The sequence below is a fragment of the Mus musculus genome, chromosome X (assembly GCF_000001635.26).
Source record: "Mus musculus strain C57BL/6J chromosome X, GRCm38.p6 C57BL/6J".
NCBI lineage: Eukaryota > Metazoa > Chordata > Mammalia > Rodentia > Muridae > Mus > Mus musculus.
Window position 1 is genome coordinate 113,123,369 of NC_000086.7, and position 23,905 is coordinate 113,147,273.

At 37.3% G+C, this 23,905-nt stretch overlaps 1 protein-coding gene across 11 annotated transcripts in view; it reads right to left on the bottom strand.

Moving 5' to 3' along the window:
- Chm (choroidermia (RAB escort protein 1)) overlaps positions 1 to 23,905 on the bottom strand; it is a 144,948-nt gene that overhangs the window by 82,777 nt on the left and 38,266 nt on the right. For 6 of the 11 annotated variants that reach the window (XR_387043.3, XR_001782732.1, XM_006528383.4 and 3 more), the window contains 2 exons: positions 17,346 to 17,418; positions 15,968 to 16,092 (listed from right to left, as the gene is read on the bottom strand). The exons of 1 other annotated variant lie outside the window; for it this stretch is intronic. Coding sequence is in view for 6 of the 10 variants with exons in the window: in NM_001370789.1 (NP_001357718.1) it covers positions 15,968 to 16,092; positions 17,346 to 17,418 (198 nt within the window). In the remaining 4 variants the exon portion in view is untranslated. The remainder of the gene's footprint in view (positions 1 to 15,967; positions 16,093 to 17,345; positions 17,419 to 23,905) is intronic. 4 more of the 11 variants (NM_001370790.1, XM_030251211.1, XM_006528384.4 and 1 more) reach the window with 2 other exon arrangements.

Below are 23,905 nucleotides of genomic sequence, written 5' to 3' on the forward strand. Positions count from 1 at the left end.
GTTACTCCACTGAAAGTTTCATTTCCAAAGTTATTACTATAACACGTAGTTTTAGTCTAATGTTATCTTGATGCAATAGACTCACATTTGGCTGGCCTATATTGTACATTTCTCTTCCAGAAAATGAACTCTTCTCACTGAGCTGCCTTTTTGTTCAACACCTGGGCCCAATGCCCTGTATTTGATCTGTCTGTTAAGTGAGAATATGCTAACTGGGTGTCAAAAGCTAACATTAGCCCTTCCACTATCAAAACTAAACCCTACTCCCCCGAAATATCTTCCTTCCAAAACAAATATCTATCTTCTTTACTAATACTTTCATCTCATTGAAAATGCTTTCTCACATAGCATCTCTACCATCCAATTAATCAACTCAAGTCCCCACATCCCCATATTCTTTTTTTGTTGTTTTCTTTGTTTTTTGTTTTGTTTTGGTTTTGTTTTTCGAGACAGGGTTTCTCTGTATAGCCCTGACTGTCCTGGAACTCACTCTGTAGACCAGCCTGGCCTTGAACTCAGAAATCTGCCTGCCTCTGCCTCCCAAGTGTTGGGACCATATTTTTCAGTTACTACATGTAGTTTAATATATGAATACAGTTTATTTTGCATGAATTTATCAATACCTTTCTAATTACCCATTGGTTGTTCAGTACAGATTGATCATACATACTTAAGCTACATGGTAGATATTAAACGTTATCAAATCCAAAACCTTAAACTCGGAAACAATCCTGAAGCCCTTCTGTTTCCAAGCATGGAGGTCTGAATGAAAAACATTTCCCTATGGCCTCAGGTATCTGATTATCTGATTTGCAGTTGGCTGAAGTCTGGGAAGTTTGGGAGGGGTGGTATTCTCTCACTGACAGTGGGCTTTGAGAGTTGAATGCCTCAGTCCCACTCCCTGTTTGCTCTGTCTGCTACATGGTTGTGGTTCAAGAGATGAGCTCTCCTAACTAAGGAAGTGAAAGATCTGTATGACAAGAACTTCAAGTCTCTGAAGAAAGAAATTAAAGAAGATCTCAGAAGATGGAAAGATCTCCCATGCTCATGGATTGGCAGGATTAATATAGTAAAAATGTCTATCCTGCTGAAAGCAATCTAGAGATTCAATGCAATCCCCATCAAAATCCCAATTCAATTCTTCAACAATTAGAAAGGGCAATTTGCAAATTCATCTGGAATAACAAAAAACCTAGGACAGCAAAAACTCTTCTCAAGGATAAAAGAACCTTTGGTGGAATCACCATGCCTGACCTAAAGCTGTACTACAGAGCAATTGTGATCAAAACTGCATGATACTGGTATAGTGACAGACAAGTAGACCAATGGAACAGAATTGAAGACCCAGAAATGAACCCACACACCTATGGTCACTTGATCTTCGACAAGGGAGCTAAAACCATCCAGTGGAAAAAAGACAGCATTTTCAACAAATGGTGCTGGCACAACTGGGGGTTATCATGTAGAAGAATGAGAATTGATCCATTCTTATCTCCTTGCACAAAGCTCAAGTCTAAGTGGATCAAAGAACTTCACATAAAACCAGAGACACTGAAACTTATAGAGGAGAATGTGGGGAAAAGCCTTGAAGATATGGGCACAAGGGAAAAATTCCTGAACAGAACAGCAATGGCTTGTGCTGTAAGATCGAGAATTGACAAATGGGACCGAATGAAACTCCAAAGTTTCTGCAAGGCAAAAGACACCGTCAGTAAGACAAAAAGACCACCAACAGATTGGGAAAGGATCTTTACCTATCCTAAATCAGATAGGGGACTAATATCCAACATATATAAAGAACTCAAGAAGGTGGACTTCAGAAAATCAAATAACCCCATTAAAAAATGGGGCTCAGAACTGAACAAAGAATTCTCACCTGAGGAATACCGAATGGCAGAGAAGCACCTGAAAAAATGTTCAACATCCTTAATCATCAGAGAAATGCAAATCAAAACAACCCTGAGATTCCACCTCATACCAGTCAGAATGGCTAAGATCAAAAATTCAGGTGACAGCAGATGCTGGCGTGGATGTGGAGAAAGAGGAACACTCCTCCATTGTTGGTGGGATTGCAGGCTTGTACAACCACTCTGGAAATCAGTCTGGCGGTTCCTCAGAAAATTGGACGTAGTACTACCGGAGGATCCAGCAATACCTCTCCTGGGCATATATCCAGAAGATGCCCCAACTGGTAAGAAAGACACATGCTCCACTATGTTCATAGCAGCCTTATTTATAATAGCCAGAAGCTGGAAAGAACCCAGATGCCCCTCAACAGAGGAATGGATACAGAAAATGTGGTACATCTACACAATGGAGTACTACTCAGCTATTAAAAAGAATGAATTTATGAAATTCCTAGCCAAATGGATGGACCTGGAGGGCATCATCCTGAGTGAGGTAACACATTCACAAAGGAACTCACACAATATGTACTCACTGATAAGTGGATATTAGCCCAGAAACTTAGAATACCCAAGATATAAGATACAATTTGCTAAACTCATGAAACTCAAGAAGGACGCAGACCAAAGTGTGGACACTTTGCCCCTTCTTAGAAATGGGAACAAAACACCCATGGAAGGAGTTACAGAGACAAAGTTTGGAACTGAGACGAAAGGATGGACCATCCAGAGACTGCCATATCCAGGGATCCATCCCATAATCAGCTTCCAAACGCTGACACCATTGCATACACTATCAAGATTTTGCTGAAAGGACCCAGATGTAGCTGTCTCTTGTGAGACTATGCCGGGGCCTAGCAAGCACAGAAGTGGATGCTCACAATCAGCTAATGGATGAATCACAGGGCTCCCAATGGAGGAGCTAGAGAAAGTACCCAAGGAGCTAAAGGGATCTGCAACCCTATAGGTGGAACAACATTATGAACTAACCAGTACCTCGGAGATCTTGACTCTAGCTGCATATGTATCAAAAGATGGCCTAGTCGGCCATCACTGGAAAGAGAGGCCCATTGGACACACAAACTTTATATGCCCCAGAACAGGGGAACGCCAGGGCCAAAAAGGGGAAGTGGGTGGGTAGGGGAGTGGGGGTGGGTGGGTATGGGGGACTTTTGGTATAGCATTGGAAATGTAAATGAGCTAAATACCTAATAAAAAATGGCAAAAAAAGCAAACCAATACAGTGTAATCTTCAAAATGAAAAAGTAGGGCTATAAACCACAACACCACTTCTAATTAACTCTCTAGTCCTATAATATGCAGGGATAATAGAAGCTATCATCAATCTCGTCTAAAACTAAACTAACACGTTGCCTGCAAAGAGCCCAGCATTGTACCTGGAGCAGAGCAAATGCTCAATAGTGGTAATTATCAAAGAGGAGTAATATGAAGGTCTTTGGATTTAATAGTGTGACAGACTACCTTGAGTCCAGTGGAGAAAATCTTGCAGGAAAAGAAAACAATCAAACAAACAAACAAACAAACAAAAGTTTTCCTATTATTCTATGGTACCTACCAGGATCTTTTCACACTGTTTCTTATTTATTCTTGATATTTGTTACTCCACTGAAAGTTTCATTTCCAAAGTTATTACTATAACACGTAGTTTTAGTCTAATGTTATCTTGATGCAATAGACTCACATTTGGCTGGCCTATATTGTACATTTCTCTTCCAGAAAATGAACTCTTCTCACTGAGCTGCCTTTTTGTTCAACACCTGGGCCCAATGCCCTGTATTTGATCTGTCTGTTAAGTGAGAATATGCTAACTGGGTGTCAAAAGCTAACATTAGCCCTTCCACTATCAAAACTAAACCCTACTCCCCCGAAATATCTTCCTTCCAAAACAAATATCTATCTTCTTTACTAATACTTTCATCTCATTGAAAATGCTTTCTCACATAGCATCTCTACCATCCAATTAATCAACTCAAGTCCCCACATCCCCATATTCTTTTTTTGTTGTTTTCTTTGTTTTTTGTTTTGTTTTGGTTTTGTTTTTCGAGACAGGGTTTCTCTGTATAGCCCTGACTGTCCTGGAACTCACTCTGTAGACCAGCCTGGCCTTGAACTCAGAAATCTGCCTGCCTCTGCCTCCCAAGTGTTGGGACCATATTTTTCAGTTACTACATGTAGTTTAATATATGAATACAGTTTATTTTGCATGAATTTATCAATACCTTTCTAATTACCCATTGGTTGTTCAGTACAGATTGATCATACATACTTAAGCTACATGGTAGATATTAAACGTTATCAAATCCAAAACCTTAAACTCGGAAACAATCCTGAAGCCCTTCTGTTTCCAAGCATGGAGGTCTGAATGAAAAACATTTCCCTATGGCCTCAGGTATCTGATTATCTGATTTGCAGTTGGCTGAAGTCTGGGAAGTTTGGGAGGGGTGGTATTCTCTCACTGACAGTGGGCTTTGAGAGTTGAATGCCTCAGTCCCACTCCCTGTTTGCTCTGTCTGCTACATGGTTGTGGTTCAAGAGATGAGCTCTCCTAACTAAGGAAGTGAAAGATCTGTATGACAAGAACTTCAAGTCTCTGAAGAAAGAAATTAAAGAAGATCTCAGAAGATGGAAAGATCTCCCATGCTCATGGATTGGCAGGATTAATATAGTAAAAATGTCTATCCTGCTGAAAGCAATCTAGAGATTCAATGCAATCCCCATCAAAATCCCAATTCAATTCTTCAACAATTAGAAAGGGCAATTTGCAAATTCATCTGGAATAACAAAAAACCTAGGACAGCAAAAACTCTTCTCAAGGATAAAAGAACCTTTGGTGGAATCACCATGCCTGACCTAAAGCTGTACTACAGAGCAATTGTGATCAAAACTGCATGATACTGGTATAGTGACAGACAAGTAGACCAATGGAACAGAATTGAAGACCCAGAAATGAACCCACACACCTATGGTCACTTGATCTTCGACAAGGGAGCTAAAACCATCCAGTGGAAAAAAGACAGCATTTTCAACAAATGGTGCTGGCACAACTGGGGGTTATCATGTAGAAGAATGAGAATTGATCCATTCTTATCTCCTTGCACAAAGCTCAAGTCTAAGTGGATCAAAGAACTTCACATAAAACCAGAGACACTGAAACTTATAGAGGAGAATGTGGGGAAAAGCCTTGAAGATATGGGCACAAGGGAAAAATTCCTGAACAGAACAGCAATGGCTTGTGCTGTAAGATCGAGAATTGACAAATGGGACCGAATGAAACTCCAAAGTTTCTGCAAGGCAAAAGACACCGTCAGTAAGACAAAAAGACCACCAACAGATTGGGAAAGGATCTTTACCTATCCTAAATCAGATAGGGGACTAATATCCAACATATATAAAGAACTCAAGAAGGTGGACTTCAGAAAATCAAATAACCCCATTAAAAAATGGGGCTCAGAACTGAACAAAGAATTCTCACCTGAGGAATACCGAATGGCAGAGAAGCACCTGAAAAAATGTTCAACATCCTTAATCATCAGAGAAATGCAAATCAAAACAACCCTGAGATTCCACCTCATACCAGTCAGAATGGCTAAGATCAAAAATTCAGGTGACAGCAGATGCTGGCGTGGATGTGGAGAAAGAGGAACACTCCTCCATTGTTGGTGGGATTGCAGGCTTGTACAACCACTCTGGAAATCAGTCTGGCGGTTCCTCAGAAAATTGGACGTAGTACTACCGGAGGATCCAGCAATACCTCTCCTGGGCATATATCCAGAAGATGCCCCAACTGGTAAGAAAGACACATGCTCCACTATGTTCATAGCAGCCTTATTTATAATAGCCAGAAGCTGGAAAGAACCCAGATGCCCCTCAACAGAGGAATGGATACAGAAAATGTGGTACATCTACACAATGGAGTACTACTCAGCTATTAAAAAGAATGAATTTATGAAATTCCTAGCCAAATGGATGGACCTGGAGGGCATCATCCTGAGTGAGGTAACACATTCACAAAGGAACTCACACAATATGTACTCACTGATAAGTGGATATTAGCCCAGAAACTTAGAATACCCAAGATATAAGATACAATTTGCTAAACTCATGAAACTCAAGAAGGACGCAGACCAAAGTGTGGACACTTTGCCCCTTCTTAGAAATGGGAACAAAACACCCATGGAAGGAGTTACAGAGACAAAGTTTGGAACTGAGACGAAAGGATGGACCATCCAGAGACTGCCATATCCAGGGATCCATCCCATAATCAGCTTCCAAACGCTGACACCATTGCATACACTATCAAGATTTTGCTGAAAGGACCCAGATGTAGCTGTCTCTTGTGAGACTATGCCGGGGCCTAGCAAACACAGAAGTGGATGCTCACAATCAGCTAATGGATGAATCACAGGGCTCCCAATGGAGGAGCTAGAGAAAGTACCCAAGGAGCTAAAGGGATCTGCAACCCTATAGGTGGAACAACATTATGAACTAACCAGTACCTCGGAGATCTTGACTCTAGCTGCATATGTATCAAAAGATGGCCTAGTCGGCCATCACTGGAAAGAGAGGCCCATTGGACACACAAACTTTATATGCCCCAGAACAGGGGAACGCCAGGGCCAAAAAGGGGAAGTGGGTGGGTAGGGGAGTGGGGGTGGGTGGGTATGGGGGACTTTTGGTATAGCATTGGAAATGTAAATGAGCTAAATACCTAATAAAAAATGGCAAAAAAAGCAAACCAATACAGTGTAATCTTCAAAATGAAAAAGTAGGGCTATAAACCACAACACCACTTCTAATTAACTCTCTAGTCCTATAATATGCAGGGATAATAGAAGCTATCATCAATCTCGTCTAAAACTAAACTAACACGTTGCCTGCAAAGAGCCCAGCATTGTACCTGGAGCAGAGCAAATGCTCAATAGTGGTAATTATCAAAGAGGAGTAATATGAAGGTCTTTGGATTTAATAGTGTGACAGACTACCTTGAGTCCAGTGGAGAAAATCTTGCAGGAAAAGAAAACAATCAAACAAACAAACAAACAAACAAAAGTTTTCCTATTATTCTATGGTACCTACCAGGATCTTTTCACACTGTTTCTTATTTATTCTTGATATTTGTTACTCCACTGAAAGTTTCATTTCCAAAGTTATTACTATAACACGTAGTTTTAGTCTAATGTTATCTTGATGCAATAGACTCACATTTGGCTGGCCTATATTGTACATTTCTCTTCCAGAAAATGAACTCTTCTCACTGAGCTGCCTTTTTGTTCAACACCTGGGCCCAATGCCCTGTATTTGATCTGTCTGTTAAGTGAGAATATGCTAACTGGGTGTCAAAAGCTAACATTAGCCCTTCCACTATCAAAACTAAACCCTACTCCCCCGAAATATCTTCCTTCCAAAACAAATATCTATCTTCTTTACTAATACTTTCATCTCATTGAAAATGCTTTCTCACATAGCATCTCTACCATCCAATTAATCAACTCAAGTCCCCACATCCCCATATTCTTTTTTTGTTGTTTTCTTTGTTTTTTGTTTTGTTTTGGTTTTGTTTTTCGAGACAGGGTTTCTCTGTATAGCCCTGACTGTCCTGGAACTCACTCTGTAGACCAGCCTGGCCTTGAACTCAGAAATCTGCCTGCCTCTGCCTCCCAAGTGTTGGGACCATATTTTTCAGTTACTACATGTAGTTTAATATATGAATACAGTTTATTTTGCATGAATTTATCAATACCTTTCTAATTACCCATTGGTTGTTCAGTACAGATTGATCATACATACTTAAGCTACATGGTAGATATTAAACGTTATCAAATCCAAAACCTTAAACTCGGAAACAATCCTGAAGCCCTTCTGTTTCCAAGCATGGAGGTCTGAATGAAAAACATTTCCCTATGGCCTCAGGTATCTGATTATCTGATTTGCAGTTGGCTGAAGTCTGGGAAGTTTGGGAGGGGTGGTATTCTCTCACTGACAGTGGGCTTTGAGAGTTGAATGCCTCAGTCCCACTCCCTGTTTGCTCTGTCTGCTACATGGTTGTGGTTCAAGAGATGAGCTCTCCTAACTAAGGAAGTGAAAGATCTGTATGACAAGAACTTCAAGTCTCTGAAGAAAGAAATTAAAGAAGATCTCAGAAGATGGAAAGATCTCCCATGCTCATGGATTGGCAGGATTAATATAGTAAAAATGTCTATCCTGCTGAAAGCAATCTAGAGATTCAATGCAATCCCCATCAAAATCCCAATTCAATTCTTCAACAATTAGAAAGGGCAATTTGCAAATTCATCTGGAATAACAAAAAACCTAGGACAGCAAAAACTCTTCTCAAGGATAAAAGAACCTTTGGTGGAATCACCATGCCTGACCTAAAGCTGTACTACAGAGCAATTGTGATCAAAACTGCATGATACTGGTATAGTGACAGACAAGTAGACCAATGGAACAGAATTGAAGACCCAGAAATGAACCCACACACCTATGGTCACTTGATCTTCGACAAGGGAGCTAAAACCATCCAGTGGAAAAAAGACAGCATTTTCAACAAATGGTGCTGGCACAACTGGCGGTTATCATGTAGAAGAATGAGAATTGATCCATTCTTATCTCCTTGCACAAAGCTCAAGTCTAAGTGGATCAAAGACCTCCACATAAAACCAGAAACACTGAAATATATAGAGGAGAAAGTGGGGAAAAGCCTCGAAGATATGGGCACAGGAGAAAAATTCCTAAACAGAACAGCAATGGCCTGTACTGTAAGATCAAGAATCGACAAATGGGACCTCATATAATTGTAGAGCTTCTGTAAGGCAAAAGACACTGTCAATAAGACAAAAAGGCCACCAACAGATTGGGAAAGAATTTTTACCAATCCTGAACCCAATGGGGGACTAATATCCAATATATAAAAAGAGCTCAAGAAGCTGAACTTCAGAAATTCAAATAATCCCAATAAAAATGGGGTACAGAGCTAAAAAAAAGAATTCTCAACTGAGGAATACAGAAGGGCTGAGAAGCACCTGAAAACATATTCAACATCCTTAATCATCAGGGAAATGCAAATCAAAACAACCGTGAGATTCCATCTCACGCAAGTCAGAATGGCTAGGATCAAAAATTCAGGTGACAGCAGATGCTGGCAAGGAAAGAGGAACACTCCTCCATTGTTGATGGGATTGCAAGCTTGTACAACCACTCTGGAAATCAGTCTGGTGGTTCCTCAGAAAACTGGACATAGTACTACCGGAGGATCCCACAATACCTCTCCTGGGCATATATTGTCAAAATGTATTGTCAAAATGTAATGATAACTTCAATGAAATTTAATTTAAATAGCAACTAATATCATTGATGATACAGCAACACTTTTCCTAAGTAGGTAACAATAGTGGAGAAAGGACTTAAGTTCTATTACCTCATATCTCATCACTTGAAAGATCTTAGGCAAGACACTTAATATCTCCTATGAAATAGGTGTAAGTCTATTTACAGTGCCTTTCCTAATAGTTATAAGATGAACTAACTTATGTGAAAAGTATTTAAGAAAGCTCAAGCTTCCGCCCAGTCCTTTCTGCTGGAGCAGACACTTGACTGGTCTGCTCCAGTGAAGACACCATATCCTGACCCATCCTAGAGATCTTGCTGCACGCAGAGCAGTTGAGGACCCGCTAAACTCAGAGCAGTTGAGGATCAGCTGCACTCAGAGCAGTTTGGACAACAGCTTGACAGCTCCACTAAAGACTCAACAGTTTGAAGGCCTCCCAGGAGATCTACTACAGCTGGGGCAACAGATCAGTAGCTTCTCTGATCCTCTGAAGAGCCCACAGTTGGAAGGCCAACAGGTGGTCTCAAATAGCCAGGGGCACAGGCCTACCTGGAGACCTGAAGCAACCCAGGGACAAAAGAGGCAGACTCCAATCACCCAGAACAACAAACACCAGGGATATCCATAAAGGCATAAACAACAGAAGCCAATATACATGTGCATCATCATCAGAACCCAGTTCTCCCACCACAGCAAGCCCTGAATACACCAATACACCTGAAAATCAGGAATCTGTCCTAAAATCCTATCTCATGAAGATAATAGAGCCCTTTACAGAAGATATACATAACTCACTGAAAGAAATGCAGGAAAACACAGGCAAACAGGTGAAGGAATCAAATAAAGTGATCCAAGACTGAAAAGAGGAAGTAGAAACAATAAAGAAAACACAAATGTAGGCAAACCTGGAAATGGAAAACCTAGGAAAGAGGTCAGGAAATACAGATGTTAAGTATCACCAACAGAATACAAGAGATAGAAGAGAGAATCTCAGGTGTAGAAGAGAGGGTAGAAGAGACTGACACAACTGTCAAAAGAAAATTCAAAACATAAAAACCACCTAAACAAAGCATCCAGGAAATTCAGGTCACAATGAAAAGAGCAAATCTAAGAATAATTGGAATAGAAGAGAACAAAGATTCCCAGGTCAAAGGACCTGAAAATGTCTTCAACAAAATTATGGAAGAAAACATCCCCAACCTTAAGAAAGAGATGGCCATAAAGGTATAGGAAGCCTATAGAACACCAAATAGATGGGACCAGAAAAGAAAATCCTCTCGTCACATAGTAATCAAAACACTAAACGCACAGAGCAAAGAAAGAATGTTCACATGTCTGAATTTGATTTCATTTTGAAAATCAATAAAACTAAGATGACAACTTTCATCAAAAGTTCCATGCCTAAAGATTAAGCTAAGAAGTGACAGGATAATTAATTACACTGCACAGATAAGATGGGATATGGCAACTTCTTTTATTACAGACTATGATGAGAACAGCATGAAAATTGAGCATAGCAACTGATTTACTCAGTAGCTATCTCGTACATTAAGTAAAAGAGGTATTCTGTAGTAAATGAAATCCATTATCCAGTTCTGGACAATCTGAAAGCTGAAAGTCAAAACATTTCATTAAAGGTATAATCAATGGTTAAGTAAATTTAATACTGTGGGGGATATGTAAAGAAAGAACTTCTCTTTTGGAAGTTATCCTACTTTGACAAAGTACTAAATACAATGTTTTCAATATCACCATTTGGTGAAGTTCCTAGTTCTATAGGAAACATAGAAGCGTAGTTCTAGCTAGCTGGTGAAATTCCTAGCTCTATAGAAGCATAAAAACATACTACTATTCCCAATTTTTGCTAAAAACCAAAGTATTTTTGGAGTTCCACCAAGTGTAAAGCTGATATTTAAAAGTAATCAAGAACTAGAAACTCCTAGATACCCACATAATTTCTCTGTAAAGAAAATTCTTTTAACCAAAAGGACAATATTCCCATGAAATTAAAACCTTATATTGTGGTTCATATATAAGCAGCATTTTGTAAAAAGATATTCCACTGCCAAATAAAACTTTAGAATAACAGTGCAATTTTAGTACCTCAAATGTATTTGAAAACCATGAAAATGTATCTGCTAGATAAAAGACATTAGTGGATTGTAAGCCCTCAAAAGAAGCTTTTAATTATAAAATACTAAAATGATTTTAACACATAAAGGAAAAATATCAGCATCAATAGTTTTTATAAAATGTTTACTATCAAAGTAGATTACACAAACTAAGTCTAATATCACTTATAGTGCTAATTTGGATTTCGAGGACCATTATAGATGGACTGTACTTTTCAAAAATGTATCCTAACTAAAAAATGCTGACTGCTTTGTATAAGTGCATTTGCTTTAATAATTGTCAAAATGTATCTGTAACTTAAAGAGCTTGCAGATGTTAATTCTATTATTATCTAATATCACTCATCAATTAATGGTAATAAACAGGGAGCATTTCCAAATGAATATGCCACATTAATACCCTGTAATCCTGCACATAAGTTAAAAAAACAAAACAACAACTGCCAACAGCTGGTTAAGTTATTCAGCACGGTGTTCACTATTTTTCACCTTTTGCACATTTTCTTCCCTAATATAGCATAGTACAGAAAGTGTGTTTTTACTTTTAGATATAATTTTGTTCTAAGCCCATCCATTTTAATTTGCATAGTATATTATACTTTCCAGATGTTTAAACCTAAAATACATAAATACTCCATGACTACTCAAAAGAATTATAGATCAGACTGCACAAACTGTTCCAGAAAATTATATTAACCTTGAATTTTCTGTAAAATATATTGTAGAAATGTCTCCAGTTGTGTCCAATTTAAATGTTTTTTGCACAGTATAGAATACAGCTGAAGTATCAGGATTTCCTTAAATCTATCCCAGAACAAAACTTCACATGGTTAGCAGCAGGTAATGCCAGCTCCCTACTCAACCATTTGGTCCTTCTTCCTTCCTATGAGATAAACTGAGTTCATGACAATTTATCAGACAGAAAGGTTCCCAGTCCTAGGAATGAATCACAACTGACCAAAAATTTTTGTTGTAACTGTATTTCATATTTGGTGTGATGAATTTAAAAGTGTGCACATACGTACTTTAGTTTTACCTAGTTAAGGCAAACTCCTTTGAAGACTCTTGGTAAAAACTGTCTATAATAATAATGGTTACAATAATGATCTCCCATTTCCTTTTCTGTACAGAGGTTTTTGGCACATGTGAGAACTTGGCTGGACTAATGCCAACTATCTAGATAGTAACCATCCAGCGACCCTGGATGGAAAACTAAAATACTCTAACATGCAGAAGCTAAACAAGCTACAAATCCTCTGTCGACCTGCCCAATTCACTCCTATCTACCAACTTGTTTCAACAACTTTTAATTGTCATGCTTTTACGCCTAAAACAAACCTACTCTACACCATGATAAACAACTTGCTAGAAACTGAAGGAATGTATCAGATGTATTTTTTATTTCTTTCTTCCTAGTGGACTAATGCCACTGATAATATTGTTCAAGAGGTTTATTGTTTGTTTTTAGAGTTCAAAATGCAGAAGTGGAATTTCAGATTCCTATCACAATAGAATATTCGGTTTTGGTATCATTATCAACCTACTAAAAAGTTTGTTCATTTAAATTTAAGAAACATTTTCATTCTAGTTTAACTGCATATCAAAAATGGGAAAATGATAGTCATTAATATTCAAAAATAGAGACAAAAATAACATGTTGTTGACATAGGTTTAGAATAATAAAATTCCTTCTTACTAGACTCAGTGAGCAAAGGCCACTTGCAGCTAGCCAATACTGACAACCTGAGTTTGATCCCTGGCACTATATGGTAAGAAAGAACGAACTGACTCACAAAAAGTTTTTCTCTGATTTCCACACATGTGCAGGCAATTACACACACACACACACACACACACACACACACACACACGCAAAGAGAGAGAGAATAAAAAGTTTATTTTCTTACTAAAGAAAAAAACGTGAGCCGGGTGTGGTGGCGCATGCCTTTAATCCCAGCACTTGGGAGGCAGAGGCAGGCGGATTTCTGAGTTCGAGGCCAGCCTGGTCTACAAAGTGAGTTCCAGGACAGTCAGAGCTACACAGAGAAACCCTGTCTCAAAAAACCAAAAAAAAAAAAAAAAAAGAAAAAAAAAAAAAAGAAAAAAAAAACGTGAGTATGAAATTAACATGCAATACTTTTTTATCTAAGAATTATCTGCATTTGTGTGACCTAAGTCTATACAAGATTTAAAGCTACATATAATGGCATCTTTACTTCCCTGGTATAAACTAAGAAATATTCCCGCGCATATAAACTACAATCACAACAAACCAAAGATACTGGAATTTCATCCGTTCTCATGAGTTCAAGCCACAGTGCTGGGTGGAATAGCAAGATCCTGTCTCACAAAACCAAAACTCAAACTGACAAGAGGTTCAGTGAGCAGAGCAGAGAACTCGGACTTAGAGGGCTATGAGTTCAATCACCCACACTATGACCTCCACCGCTCACTACAGTTCAGTTCATCCTCTTGTAATAACTCTTGCAGGTGAATGTAGCATTATAAAGAAAGGAAGGCTATAGCGAGTGCTACAAAAATAACAGCCAACAGCTGCATGGACGTTTTCTTCCTTCCCTTTCATTAGTTAGTTGTTAACTTCAAAAGATCATGTAAAGGAGAGACAACCTTTGAATAGCAAAAGCATTAGAAGGGTCCAAGAGGCAGGATGCAGAACAAACCTCTGACAAAGCAATCTCCAAACTTTCCTAGAGTCCTACGTTGACATGAATGATGTTCTGAGGAGTGAGAATATCAACCTAATCCTCGTATCTCACACAGAAAACACTCAAAATGGGGCATGGAAAAATATGCATAATTTGTAACTACAGGAAGCACTTTTCAACCAGAGAAGTCTCCTGGAAGAACACCCAAATGAAGATATCTCATACTCAATGCAAAAACATAATCCAAGAAGGGAAAATGAATAAATGGCACCTTATTCATATCTGTCAAACCTGTTGGGCAAAATATCCTGATTAAAGAGGACGAAAAGACAAGTTACAGATAGAGGAAAGCATTCTGAAACTATACTGACCAAAGAACACATATCTACAAAAACAATTCTGGGGCTGCAGAGGTGGCTCAGCGGTTAAGAGCACTGACTGCTCTTCCACAGGTCCTGAGTTCAAATCCCAGCAACCACATGGTGGCTCACAACCATCTGTAATGAGATCTGATGCCCTCTTCTGGGGTGTCTGAAGACAGCTACAGTGTACTTACATATAATGAATAAAATATTTAAAAAAAAAAGAATTCTGTAACCAACAAGAAAAAAAATCAATTCTTTAAAAAAATATGTAAAAGGCATCAAGAATTCAGCCAAAACACATATGAATGCCACATAACTACAGAAAATGATATACAAAAGAAGCCATCCGTGAAATACATCCTAACTTCAAAAAAGTGGGCTGAGATGTAGCTCACCTGGCAGAGTGTGATCCCTAGCATTGCATCAACACAGGAGGGATACACACCTGTAATCTCAGCTCTCTGGGAGGATGAGGCAGGAGGGCCGACAGGAGCTCAGGGCTAGCCTAAGCAAAATAAAAAGATCTAGTACAAAGTATTCAAAACTGAGTTAAAAATAAAAATCAACAGTGCTGTCCCATTGCTCTACCTCATGTCCAAAAAGAGTAAGAGACCGACCCCTTGCAATGGATAATGGGAACATAGAAAGCTAAAAAGCCTGTGTATAGCAAAGAAAACTGTCAATCAAGTGAAGAGGCAGCCCACAGAATAGAAGAAAACCTTAGCCAACTGTATTCCTGACAGTATTAGGATAGTGTACAAAACAAAGTCAAACAATTTAACATCAAGAAAACAAACCTAATTTTAAAATAAAGCATCTATTGCTAGTTTATTTGAGAAGCATCTATATTGACTTCCATAGTGGAACACACAACAGTATATAAAAATTGTTTTTTGTCTACATTCTTTGTATTTTTCTTAAGAACTTATTTATTGTACGTGTGTGAGTGTTTTGCCTGCATGTATATATCATGCACACCTGGTGTCCAAGGAGGTAAAAAGAAGACATCAGAAATCTTATAACTGGAGTTAGGGATGGTTGTGAGCCACCATGTTGATGCTGGGAATAAACCCTGGGTCCTCGTAAGAGCAGTGAGTGCTCTCAACAACTAAGGCACCTCTTCAGCAGTCAGCCTACTTTCTAATACCACTCAGGACCACCTGGCCAAGGATGGCACTGGCCCCTGTGAGCTGGTCCCTCCTAAATCAATCACTAAATAACAAAATGCCTGCATAGACTGGCCTACAGGCCTAGAGGCATTTTCCCAATTGAAGTTGGGAAACCCCTCTGGAGATTCCTATAGCTTGTGTGGAGCTGACAAACTAACAAAAACAGCCCTACTATAACACAGGATTGTTACAAAGAGAAAATGAAGTGCATGACATTGATGTTAGATGTTATTATAGCAAAACCAGAGAACACTGAGGGTTAGAGCTGAAAAAGGGGGGAAAGCCAATGTATCGATTTCACTATTTGCAGCATCCTTATTACTCAGGTCTCCTGAAGAAGTGTGAAAAGGGGGAAAATAATGCTACGTAAATGATTTTCATACCTGGCATAACAAAATACTTCTACATGTTGAATTGTTTTGTCCTTGCTACTAAGAAGAATAGCTTCTTCGTTTTCAAGTATCTGTTCTTGCCACATTGAATTTTCAGTCACAACATCACTATTTTCCTAAACAAAACACAGAAAAGGAGTTTTAACTAAATTGAAAGGTATGAACTAAAAATTCCCAAGAGAAATTGTATCCTGTCTTAAATTCATGTTTTTATTTGTAATCACATCAAAATTTAATAGCTTCCGAATAACTGAACTGACTCCAACAGTGTGCCAGCTTCAAAGGAGGCAGGAACAAAAAATGCATAAAATGAATCAAAAGCTAGCTTTGGTATACAGGTGTCTATGATGCCCTGCTGGGTCTGGAAAATGCTGTTCTCCTCAAGTTATTCACTACCTCTGGCTCTTACATTCTTTCCGTTCCCTCTTCTGCATAGATCCCCAAGCTTTGATGGGAGAGATGTGATATCATAAAGACATCCCACTTAGGGCTGAACACTTCATAGTCTCTAACTCTCTGAATGGTGTCCAGTAGGCCACACCCACTTCATGCAACAATATTTGATCTATAACCTCACTGCAACTTTATCACCCATACTTTTGTCTTCAGGAGAGCTACTGCTGAGATACTCTATTAAGTCAGTGAAAGCAAGCACCATGCTTATTAGACTAATTGAATGCTGTAAACAACAATTCTTAGCTAACTGAATAGTTTCCTGGAATACTAACATCTCTTTTCCCAACCTTCTCAACTTATTTGAGAGACAGCAGGTTCTAAGTTATGTAATATAGTCTCCGGAAAAGTTTCATTTCAAGCCACATATACCATTTACATAAAACAAGTCTTATATTAAACATTAAACTATATAAATAGCATGAATAAATCTCTACACTGTATAGCCAGATAGCTCTAAAACTCTTCTTTATAGTGGGTACTTAGCTGTAGTATTAAGAAGACACTTTAGAAATAAAATTTCTGAAAGTCAATTTTTTTTTCTCTTTCGCTTAAAAGATTCTGCCACATGATAGAAGTAAGCATACAAACCAGAGACTATTCCACAGTTTTCTTCTTCAAATAAATGATAGTATATATAACATCATAAAATATCATAATACAAAGAACAACTAATAAAAATTGAAATTTTGAGATTTTAGAACGGCTGGTGAAATTTCTGTGAATGATTTTGTAGAAAGTCTTTCCTTATATAACATTAGCTTAAGAAGTAATTGCATGTACTTTTGTCAAATAGGTGAATGAAAATAAGGTATCTATCTCACATGACAGAAACAGAAAATATTTCATCAATGAATGGACATTATATGACACAAAATATAACATAGCGATTTGCAGTATCCCATCACAACTTTACCTGGTATTCCTTTAGCCAGGACAACAGTCCTGAAAAGCTGAAACTGGCCCAGTTTCCTCCATAGTAGCTTCTTCTGTAACAATGCAAATAAAAAGAATGTAAAAATCAATTCACCGATCTCCATAAACTAAGCCATCATTAACCTTTCACCTCACATTATTTTCCAATATTGCTGTCCCAAGTATTCCAAAGAATATTGTTGAAATAAGAGGAAATGGTAAATGGGAGGAAATGGTTATTTTCAGATCTCAAAGGCAACTTTTTCTGATATAACAGCTTAAAAATTCCTTGCCTTCCAAAGAAATGAAAGTTGTTTTCTTCAGGAGTCATAGGAAAACTCAGTTTCAAATGACCAGCATAGTGAGTTCCAGTATTGATCCACTAGAATAGTTAAGAGTCACAATGCTGGGAACTGATGGGATGATATCTGAAGGTTGATAAACTTTCAAAAACATATGTCAGCTTCTTTTAAAATGATACAATTACCCTATGATCAGCACCTGTTTGCTTAAGCAATCACATAAGAGAAAAACATAATTTCAAAAAAATGTCTTTTCATCAAATTATTAGACCCAAAGTGATAATAGCATTAACAGGAAAATGTGTAAACAAGTTCAGCTATATCCACAGATCATATAATTTTTACCAACGTAAAAAGATAAAATGCTGACATGCACAACAACATAGGTCAATCTCAAAATTATTATTCTGAATGAAACCTTAAGCCACAAGGAATATATTCCATAATTCCATAAATGTGGCATTCAAGAACAAGCTAAATTAATCTATGATTAAAACAATACATGAGTGTTTGCCTCAGAGTGGGAATGTTAAGGTTTAAATTATATAAATAGATACATCTTAAAAACATTTCTAAATGATATACTAAAATCTGTACATTTCACACTATGTAGAATTTAACTTTGAAAAGAACCATAAGCAAATATTAAGTATTTATTAATAATGTGAATGCTAAAATTCTGAGTGAAATAGATTAGTAAAATATACAAATCACTAAGACTGAAAGATGTATGGACCTCAGAATGTGTATGTGGATCATTATGTGATGCAGAGCAATTACATCCAAATGGCAACCACAGAACCTCTGTAGTGGACTCATGGGTGCTCATAGTACACTGGCTTTGTTTTGTTTTTCAAGTTTTCTTACACTTGAAGCTTATTAGGGTAAAATATAGGAAAAACAGAAGCAATCTGAGTTTTTGAGCACTGACTACAATGTGTCAATTTCCGAAGTATTTTCACCTAATTATGAAGAGACTAAGAAAACTCTCAGTAGAGCCACTCTGGTGTCACTATTAAGTGACTTGAGGTCAGTTCCTGGTCAAAGCCTATTTTTCTCTCCTACACTTGCTCAAACGGTTTTTGACAGAGCTGTAACTGGCCCTCATATTTTTCCCTGAAGCTCCCATTTTCAACTTTTCCTGTTGATTTGTTCCTAACATCAACATCTGGTGATCTCATCCAATTATGTATGTAAAAGGGGAAGCATGGTTTCCATTACTGGGGTCTCTCTGACAAAACACGGCAAGACAAATATTAGAAAACTCACTATAAAACCAGAATATTCTGGCAAAACTCATTTTGATATCTCTATGGTTTTAAATATGATTTATGACATCTCTTAAAGATATTACATATCAATATCAAGAAGACCGAAAGAAATAGAAAAAAATCAATATGACATTCCAATATGATCTCTGGAGCAAACTACAATAGACATGATGGAAATTAAGGCCACTGGATGTTTTGTTTTACCTTCAAAGATATGGCTTTAGAACTGTGACATTTAAATCTAATTTATAAAATGTTTTTCCATTATGCTTAAAACTGATTCTACAGGGGGAAATAAGACTAGGTTACTAGTTTAGATTTTTAAGCCTCAGAGACATTATTTAAAGACAAAGTGAGGATGAGGGGAAAAATAGTACAGCATGTTTCTGCCAATTTTGTATCATTACTGCCTCTGCACATCATGTAAAGGAGAAAGCACTTGACAAGGGAAAACAAAGTATATTTCTGCTGTTAGGAACAGTTTCTGACGGTGAAAAAGACTCCCTAAAACTAGAGTCTCTGGAAAATCAGAACATATATATTCATGATATTGAAACAGGAAACAGAAAGCTAGATTCTAAAGTCCTCTAATGTCCCAATAAAATTAAGTGTCCTAAAAGTCTTTAGCAAAAATAAATAGACATAAAGGTATAAGACAGCCCCCTGCGTTATAGTACTATATGTGAAATGTTGATCTTAGAACTGTACAAAATATCATTTTAATTTTTCTATAGTTTCATACAGCCTACTCCAAATACCAGCTAAGTTTTTCTAGATAAAAATGAAAAGATCTCAATAACTGTATCAATTAATACCAATCAATAAATAAGAATGCTGATGACACAATAATTCAGGACATTTCTTCAACTTTCCATAGGTTTTATATTACTTTGCTTCATTTTATCCAACAGAAAATATATAACAAGCAGAGATGATGACCATTAAATACATTAGTTAGGCTTCATTAATTAAGCACCAACCCCTTTCTTTTCCATTTGCCATAATTATAATTCTTTACTGACTATTCAGTAGTAGAAACAACCACAGGACGCTATATTACAAACAGCTTCTATAAACAAACCCCAAAACACTGACAAAAGACAGAGCTACTGGCATTCAGACACATTCATCTGGGAATCATTTTACTTAAGAAACTCACTGTGGAAAATACATTCAGACAGGTAGGCAAGAGGTTTTAAGATTGCTCAGTGAGAAAGGGGGCCAGCCTAGCTCAACTCTAATAATATCCCTCTCTCTCCCAATATCTCACAACTCCTTTTCCTAGGGCAAGACTAATAGCACTTTCCTTTGACAGCATTTTATCTTTCCAGGTTTGTTTTCAGAAGTATTGTCTCTTGGATCTCCAGCACTTTATGAGAAAATACAAAATGCTTCTTCATTTTTATAGGTGAGCCCAATGAGACTTGCGACCAGTCAAGGCAGCACAGCCCCGAATGACAGAACTGATATTCAAACTCAGTTCTCCCAATTACTAAGCCTGTCCATACCAACACACAAATCAGCAACTTTTAGACAAGGAAACATTAGTTAGTCCTCAAGACAATGGAGCTAGGGTAAAGACTAACACTTACATACTGAAATGCAGCCTTCCTCTAATTCTAAATTCTACTTCTACAAAATGAAACACGGACTGGCTACTAATAGTTGTCTCAAAGGAAAAAGGCCTAATGACAAAATGAAAATGGAAAACACTAGGTTTCAAAACCTTAACAAGAAATGGTTTTCTAGTGCCATGGCTTCTCAACAGTATTCACTGTTACACTATCTGCTTTCCAAGAGAGAAGACAGCTCTATAGAGCATATCAAAGTGTAAAATGAACAATGAGCGCATTTTTTGAGAATTTTGAAGGAAGGGCATTTAACAACACATTTTGAGAAACATTAGCTGAATTCATATTAAGGGGAAGGAAAGCCCATATACATTGCACTTGGCATTGTATATTCACTCTTTCACTTAAGTGCTTTGTCTAATTCAGTCAGCTAAGAAATAGCAAAGTTGGAACTTGAGCCCATGGTATAACTATCCCAAAGCTTATCTCTGTCCCATAAATATTATCTACTATAAACTACAGGTTTCACATCTTTAAAATTACAAACATAAGTAAACCCTAGACTGTCTTACAAGGAAAAGCAATGGTATCTGTTTACAAACTTCCAGATGGCACAAAGTCTAGTTTTGTTTTGTTTTGCTTTGCTTCATAAAAACAGTATAATAATCTCAACACTGTCTATTTCTAATGTCAGAGCTGGGAGGACTATTTATTTATAGTACCCAAAATTTGATTTGGTCTCTCAAATTCAGAATGCACAAACAGAAAAAAAAAGCAATTTTTGCCAGCTAGTATTGGTTTGCTAGCTATTAATGAGTACAATGTGCCCTGTAAATTAAAAAATGGATCAAACCTCCCTCCTTAGAACAGTAGGCAGTGTCAGTCTCAGCAAAAAAGGCTCAGTTCCATTTAAATTTGTTGGAATCCTACAACATCATGGCATGCCAATATCATCCTGTAAACAAACGACATGCCATAATTCTAGGACATAGAAAATATATTGATCTTGATCCCTAATAACACAATACTTCATTTAGCAAAATTTCAACATACATGCCATACAGGGAAGTTGTCCTCCTTCCACCATTCCCTACATTCTTGGACAACTAGGTTGGACCTCCATGATAAACTGCAGATTAATTCTAATATTAGAAGATGTCCTGGCCTTTTCTTCATTGTTTGTGTTTGCAGAAACAAAAATTTTATGCACTTATCATATCACTTATCACTCCTCTACTGATGACTCATAAATTGGTACTCCAATCTGGGCCCCTCTGCTTATCTCCAAACTCAGATCTGAAAATGCAAACTATGAGCCATCAGCTTATTACACATCTCCCGTTCTTAAACTGCCAGCATATGCTTCAATTCGATAGATCCAAAGGGCAAAAATTATTTGTCAACAGCCCCAACTGAGTCTTTTTTCTTTCCTCATTTTAACAAACAAACAAATAAACAAACAGAAAACCAACAAAAACAATGGCACTATTATAGTTTTCGATGACAGAAAAAATAAACTTGAACTTCCAAAATATTTTTTCAAGTATCAACTGTAATTAGCTTGTGAAACGTCTTCTGTCCTTCCCAACCTTCCCTTCTAGTGTCTTACTCTAATACTCCAGGTATGCACTTACCTGTCTTAATGTATTAGTCTCACCAAAGCTTTTCCTACCTCTAGCTTCTTTCAATCCAACTTCAACACTAAGGCCACTGTGATCTGTCTGGAGAGACTCCATTGTGTCTTTCTCAGGTTTAAAGATGTCTGATGGCTCAGTAATGTTTATGGAACCAAGTACAAAATCATTGGGATAACAAAATGGTTCCCAAGGTAATAGCAACTTCACTCTATATGTATCAGTCACAAATTCATATTTAGCGCCAGCAATGCCTGACTGAGCCAATGCCTCCACGCTGCTTTTATTTGTAATATTGATTGCCTATACCCTGCCAATATTCTAGTCCATCACCATCACAGTACTAGCCAAGCTATTCTGAATTATCACCTCTTCTGTGCAGCCAGAAGTTCTCCAGCATAAATAATCACAAGAACTGTGTGCTCCCATAACTTTGCACTTACTTGTATAAGAGTTCTGTTACAGTGGTCTTTTATATATATAAATAACAGTTTTCTTCTTAATGTGGTAAAGTTTTCTCTATTTTCCTGGCTGTTTCTGGCATAATTTTATTCACAAAACCTTCAAAATATATAAATTTGTGCTATCAGAGTCAAATATCTCTATTTTGGTAGAGAAAATTGACTTATACTTTTCTATACTGTCTAATTTATCTATAGTAATGTTAAGACAGAAACTAATATGATCACTCCCATTGCAGTAGTCACTATAAGCAGTGGTTCTCACTGTTAATCCCCTTCCTTTTTTTTCTTTTATTTATTTTTTTGAAAATTTTTTTCATATAATTTATTCCGATTGCATTTTCTCCTCCTCCAAGCCCTCCTAGACCCCACCACCTCCCTACCACCCAAACCCATACCCTTTCTTATTCTTTCTCATTTGAAAACAAATAGGCATCTTTTAAATAAGGAAGGAAAATAATAAGGCAAAATAAAATAAAAACAAATGAACCTGCATAGGAAAAATAAAAACAAAAACAAAAGAAGAGAAAAATGCCAAAGAAAAACCACAAGAAAAACATAGACACAGGGACACACATATTCACAGAGAGAAAGCCCATAGAGACAAAAAAAAAAAAAAAAAAAAGGAAACCATAATATGTAGCAAAATGCTTTCAGAGAAGAAAAAATATGGACTTTGTTTCGGACATCTACTGCTGGGGTCTGAGCTTAAGTGTGTTTTGCATACCACAGTGAGACTCCTTAAAGAAACTAATTTTCCTTTGTGAGTGCTTATCAATAAAAGATACCTTCTAGGTTAGGGATAGGAGCACAAAAGCAAACAAGCTAACTTTGATTTCCACAGAGGAATGCTACTGCAACGAAACTTCACAGTAGAAGTAGGTTTTGAATCAATACTGCTTTCCTTTTTGACGAGTCAATAATCATTGACCACCTAGAGGATTCTTCTTCTTTCATTAGAGAAGTAACACATTATTTTATTTAACTCTGTTCATGTACAATTTAATTCCAGAGCAGAAAAATAAGCACAAAATTAATTTGACAGACAATTGCAGATGCAATATCTGAGGTGATTCAATGAAGTAAAATTATATTAACAAAACCTGTCTCTAGTAAGAAATCCACCATTTTCCATGAAAGGAGTAAGGCAGACCTGTCAATGCCATCTAGAGTGTCTTATATCCAAGGTAAAATAAAGTCAGTGGGGACTGGAATGACCAGCTCTACTCATTGAGCTCTCCAACCACAAAATCTAAATGATGTTATGTTTTATTATTCTGCAATAACTCTGATTTCTTCTTCATGGAGTATTATTAAATTTA